Source organism: Tinamus guttatus, unplaced genomic scaffold (assembly GCF_059628265.1).
Source record: "Tinamus guttatus ecotype Peru unplaced genomic scaffold, ASM5962826v1 Tinamus_guttatus_pri_ptg000330l, whole genome shotgun sequence".
NCBI lineage: Eukaryota > Metazoa > Chordata > Aves > Tinamiformes > Tinamidae > Tinamus > Tinamus guttatus.
This window is the reverse complement of record NW_028288864.1, coordinates 2,457,501-2,462,500: the sequence shown is the minus strand read 5'-3', so window position 1 is coordinate 2,462,500 and position 5,000 is coordinate 2,457,501. Positions and strand designations below refer to the sequence as shown.

Sequence of the window (5,000 nt, the reverse complement as noted above, 5' to 3'; positions counted from 1 at the left end):
TTAAGCAATAAACACACACACACACGCACACACACACAAAGAGGGCTTAAAAAGAAAAAAAGAAAATAAAATAGAGGGAGAGTCACACAGCTAGACCAGGCGGCAGGGAGTTTTAGAGCCTTTATTTATCAAAAATTTTACATATATAAATATTCTTAGACATTTTTGCATTTTACAAGGGTTCTGAGGAGTTCCGTTGTTGTCGCGGTACAGTTAGTCACACCACAAAGTCCAGCTGCTGCTGCTAAACCTTAACAAACATTTTTCCTTTTTATCCTTTCCTTTTTTTTAATCAATATAAAAACCAAAAAGCTCTAACTGATCACCTGAATGGACCTGTGATAAACTCTAAGAAGGAGAAGAGCTGCGCTCCGTTGTTGTCACCACCTCTCGGCTTGGGGCACGGGCAGTCTGGGGCAGTGGGGACGTAGCAAAGCCGCGGTTCTTCTTTTTTTTTTTTTTTTTTTTTTTTTTTGTCACGGGTGACGGGTGCTGTGGACGGGCGGCCGCTTTGCGGGCGATTTTGTCGCTTTGTTCTGCTCGCGTGGCCGCCAGCTCAGTCCATGTCCACGTCGTCGCCGTCGAGGCCGGCGGCTTCGGTGGCATCGCAGTCCGATTTGTCCCTGGCCGTGTTCGCGTCCCGCGCCCGGACCGGCGACTTGGGCCGCGGGAAGGGGCCGCCCTCGGCGGGCGCCGCCGCCGCCGGGTCTCCGTGCGCGGCCGCGGAGCGGGGCGAGGCGCCCGCGGGCGGCGGCGCCGGCCCCGCTGGGCTGCAGCGACCCGCGGCCGAGTCCGTGGAGCCGGGGCCGGGCTGCGCACCCGCGGGCACCGGCTCCGCGCTGAAACCGGCCGGACCCGGGTTAGCGGCGGGCAGCGGGGAGTCCCGGGGGGGTTGGCCCGCCTCGGGCCCCGGGCTGCCCTTGAGGGCGGTCTGCGGCACGATGAAGCCGAGCGGCTGCGTGATGGGGTAGAGGAGGAAGTGTCCTTTGCCGATGAGGGTGCGGGGCGCGCAGGGCTGGAGGCTGGGGAAGTCCAGGGCGGCTTTGCGGCGGGGGGGCGAGTCGGAGAGCAGGCTCTCCACGCTGAACGGGTTGAGCTTGTGGAAGCTGGAGGCGCCGCGGGGCCCCCCCGCGCCGCCCCCGCTGCCGTCCCCCGACGGGGCGGCCGCGCAGTCCTTGTTGTCGGGCGGTCGCTGGAGCCGCCCGGCGCCGCTTCTTTGGCTGGGGTAGAAGGGCTCTGCCGCCTGCTCGCAGATGCCGGGGGGCGGCTCGGAGGCGGCGGCGGGCGCGGCGGCGGCGGGAGGCGGAGGGTGGTGCGGCGGGGGCTGCCCGCGGGGCTTCGCCTCGGGCGGCGCGGGGGAGAGGCCGCCACCGCCGCCGCTGTCGCTGTCGGAGCTGGGCGTGCTGTGCAGCGAGAGGCCGCTGGGCGAGTGGAGGTGGCGGCTTTGGCTTTTGAGGAGCTTCTTCTCATGCTTGCGCTTCTTCTTCTCCATCTTCTCCAGCTCCTTGCGGGCGATCTCCTCGGGGTCCATGGGCTCCCCGCTGCACGTCGTGGGGTGCGAGTTGTGAGCCGGCCGCCCCGGGCCCTTCTTGGTGTTTTCTTTCTTTCTCCATTTGGCCCGGCGGTTTTGGAACCAGACCTACACACCGAACAACGAGAAGCAGTTAACACCAAGCGCACCGGCCCCCCGCGGTGGCCGGGCGGGGTGGCGGCGGGGAGAAGCGCAGCTTCGGCCTCCCCTTTCCACCCCTCGAGGTGCCGGCAGCCCCAGCCCCAGCACCGCGGGGTGCGAGAGAAGGGAAGCGGGGAGAGAAATCCGTGCTGCTTTAACAGAGTAAAGATCGTCTTAAGGAAATAAAAAACAGAGGGCTCAGTCGCACACACACACACGCTCCCTGCCCACCCCGGCGCCGCGGGTGTCAGTGATGCCCCCCCGAGGTGCCTTCCCGCCGCCGTGGGAGGCCAGTTCCCCGGACGTCGCGGCCGGGCCCGAGCTCCACGGCGCAACACGCGAAACGCGGAGAAATGCGGCGAGCGGAGGGGCTGGCGACGACGCCCGGAGGCGCTTGGGCCTCCTGGGCAACAGAGCAGAGGGGATGGGGGACGCTTTTGGATCGGTCCCCCAAGTGGTTTCTTTAGGGTGAAGAGGTGTGTACGACGGGGGGAATCCTCTCCGCTCCCGCTCTAGCCCGTGGAGCTCCGCGCCGGGAGGACGAGCACGTTCCCTCGCAGCCGAGGCGAACCCAGAGCCACCGCCAGCCGCGGGGACCCAAAGGCGGCTCCCGGGCGGTCTCTGCCCGGCCCCACCACCGCCGCCCGGCCGCGCAGGGTAACGCTAAGGGACGAAGAGCAGTAAATGGCGTTAGCGGGTTCCGAGTACCCTCTCCAGACTCCTTTCTCCGCGCTCGCCCCACCGCAGCCGCGCTGCGCTCCGCAGCCCCTGCGCCCACGGCAGCGAGCGGCGCAAACGCTGCCCGGCCCCGCGACGGCTGTCCCGGCGCTCAGCCGGTCGGAGCCGTCGGTGAATACACGATCATGTCCATATTTAGTAGCCAACCCACATTCACCTCGAATTCTGCCACTCTATTCTTATATCTATTTAGTATTTAGGAGCAATTTAAGCAATGAGTTTTCTTTCTCCCTCATACGACTGTGGGCCCACCGTTCGTTAAAATGAAGTTTTACAAGTTCTGCGCGCTCCCGATGCGCCTACAAGGTTTATTGACATTCTCCAGCGTCCCCTGGACCATGATTAAGCCTCACATTTGCATGGTAATTTTTCGCCCTTGGCTCATTTTAGAAAATAAAATGTTTACAGTGGAAAAACAAAGGGTTTAGAGAATCTCGGATGAAGCACTGCTTTTCAGGGCCTATTTGAGAGCCTAGGGTTTATTTAAAAGAATGCAACACCAAAAAAAAAAATCACCCCAAACCGACCACCGAACAGAAACAGAGAAACAAAAGGAGAAGACAGGAGGAGTGGGCCGAGCTGCGCGCCCCGACGGGGCCTCCCCGGGGAGCCGCTCGCCCCAGGGAGAGGGCAAGGAAGAAAGGGAGGGGAGGGGGGTATTTTTTACCTGCACTCTGGACTCCACCAAGTCCAGCCTGAGAGCCAGAGCCTCTCGCATAAACACGTCCGGATAATGACTCTCATTAAACGCCTTTTCCAGCTCTTCGAGCTGCCAGCCCGTAAAATTGGTGCGGGTTCGTCTTCTTTTACAGCCAGGACTTTCTTTGTCCGGGTCACCCGAGTCTGAAAAGGCAGAGATACCCTCAGCTCCTTGGCAAAGAGGCCTTTTCCCTCCCTCCCCTGCCATTCACAGGAGCCTTTTAACTTTCGTGCTCGGCAACGTTGGTAAAATAGCGGGATTATACACACACCTGCACTAAAAATGGGGAGGAACCCGATCTGCCCTCGCCTCCTCCGAAAATGTACTTTACAGAACATTTATTCCTGAAGGAAGCTCTCCACAGGCACTCAGCTGGCAGAGAGAGAGAAAGAAGTTCCAATATTTGCTCCAGCCACCAACGGTTTAATTAAAATAAAAATCAAATATTAAGAGCCACCTCCCCGCATCCCTTCCCCACCTCCCCAAAGGGCCGCACGGAGCCACCTGCGTGGGGCCGCCGCTCTCGGGCTCCTTCCCACGCGGGGCAGGGCCGGAACTCCCCTGTTCGAGGTGTCCCCCACGCAGGGCGGCCTCCTGGGTGGCAGCTCGTCGCCAGCTCCGAGCAGCCGTGGGGCTGGGATGCTCAGAGCCTGGATCCTGATGCTCAATGACTTATATTCACGGTTTCTTTTTATGTTTTTAAAAGCCCTAACTACGCCTCTTCGAATGTTTTCGCCCCGTGTAGAAATAATAACACCGATAATACCGATGAGATGATGATATGTATTATTAGCGGAGGTGCAGAGATCTTCCAGGAAAAAAAATACATTAATAAAACGAGGTTCGGCCGACAAAATGTTTTAGTAGCTGAACAATAGCTATACTACAGGAGGGTGGGGAGGGAGAGAGCGCGCTTCTCTTTCATTGTATTGCAAAAATCATAACGATAAAAATCTTAGTTCTTCATTCCCCAAACTAGGCCTTTATTTGTTAATGCTTACATAGATAGATTTTTAATGGAAACGATGGCGTCTTCCAAGCCCCCCACTCGCAGACATCAACTTTCCGGGCAGACACCGGGCCGGGCCCGCTATTGTTCGGGCTGGCGGAGCCTCCCCCGCCTCGGGCCGGGCCTGGGAGCCGCGGCCGGCGCCCGCCCCATCGCGGCGGGACCGAACCGGGACGGGCCGGGTCCTGGGGGCGGGGAGGGCACCGGGGGTCGGGGCGCTCTTACCTGCGAGCTTGAAGGTCTGGCTGTCGCCGCTGACGCCGCAGGCGGAGGGGATGAGCGGGGCCGGGTTCACGACGGAGGCGGCGCAGGAACCGTTCAATAATCCGTCTATGGAGAAGGGCACGGCGGCCGCCGCCGACTGCAGCTGGTGGCCGGCCAGCTCGTAGACGTGGTGGTGGCCGATCGGGTAAGGGAAGCCCACCATACCCCCGAACTGGGCATGGGGGTGCTCCAGGAGGCGGCCGTCCATCATGGGGGCGGCCCGGGGGCGGCGCGGCGCGGCGGGGCCGCTGCGGGGCCCGGGGGTGCTGGCGGCGGGGGTGCTGGTGCCGGGGGTGCTGCTGCTGGAGGAGGCGCGGCGAGGGGCTCATGCTGCAGGGCGCCCGGGCGCTTTAACTTTATCAACATCAGGCTCCCAATAATTAGCTCAGGCTGGGGGAATTTGGGACCAATAAGAAACGTTAATCGCTCCTGACGTCAGAGACGTGCCAGTGTGGGGAGCGAGCGTTTTCCATATCGATTGCTAATTATACCTGACATCCAGCCTCAATAAACAATATCAGAGCTGTCACAACAAGACAAGGGGGGCTTTGATACGAACTCCTGGCTGAGGAGGGCGGCGTGGGCCAGGCGGGCAGGGGAGGGGGCCGGGGAGAGCT

General features: G+C 60.9%; 1 protein-coding gene across 1 annotated transcript; it reads right to left on the bottom strand.

The window, feature by feature from the left end:
• Positions 1-105: 105 nt before the first annotated feature.
• UNCX (UNC homeobox) lies at positions 106-4,594 on the bottom strand. Its single transcript, XM_088529404.1, has 3 exons — positions 4,345-4,594; positions 3,078-3,253; positions 106-1,639 (listed from the first exon to the last, which is right to left on the bottom strand). The coding sequence occupies exons 1-3, from the start codon at positions 4,592-4,594 to the stop codon at positions 557-559; spliced, it is 1,509 nt and encodes a 502-aa protein (XP_088385530.1). The 3' UTR covers positions 106-556.
• Between the last annotated feature and the right edge of the window lie 406 nt (positions 4,595-5,000).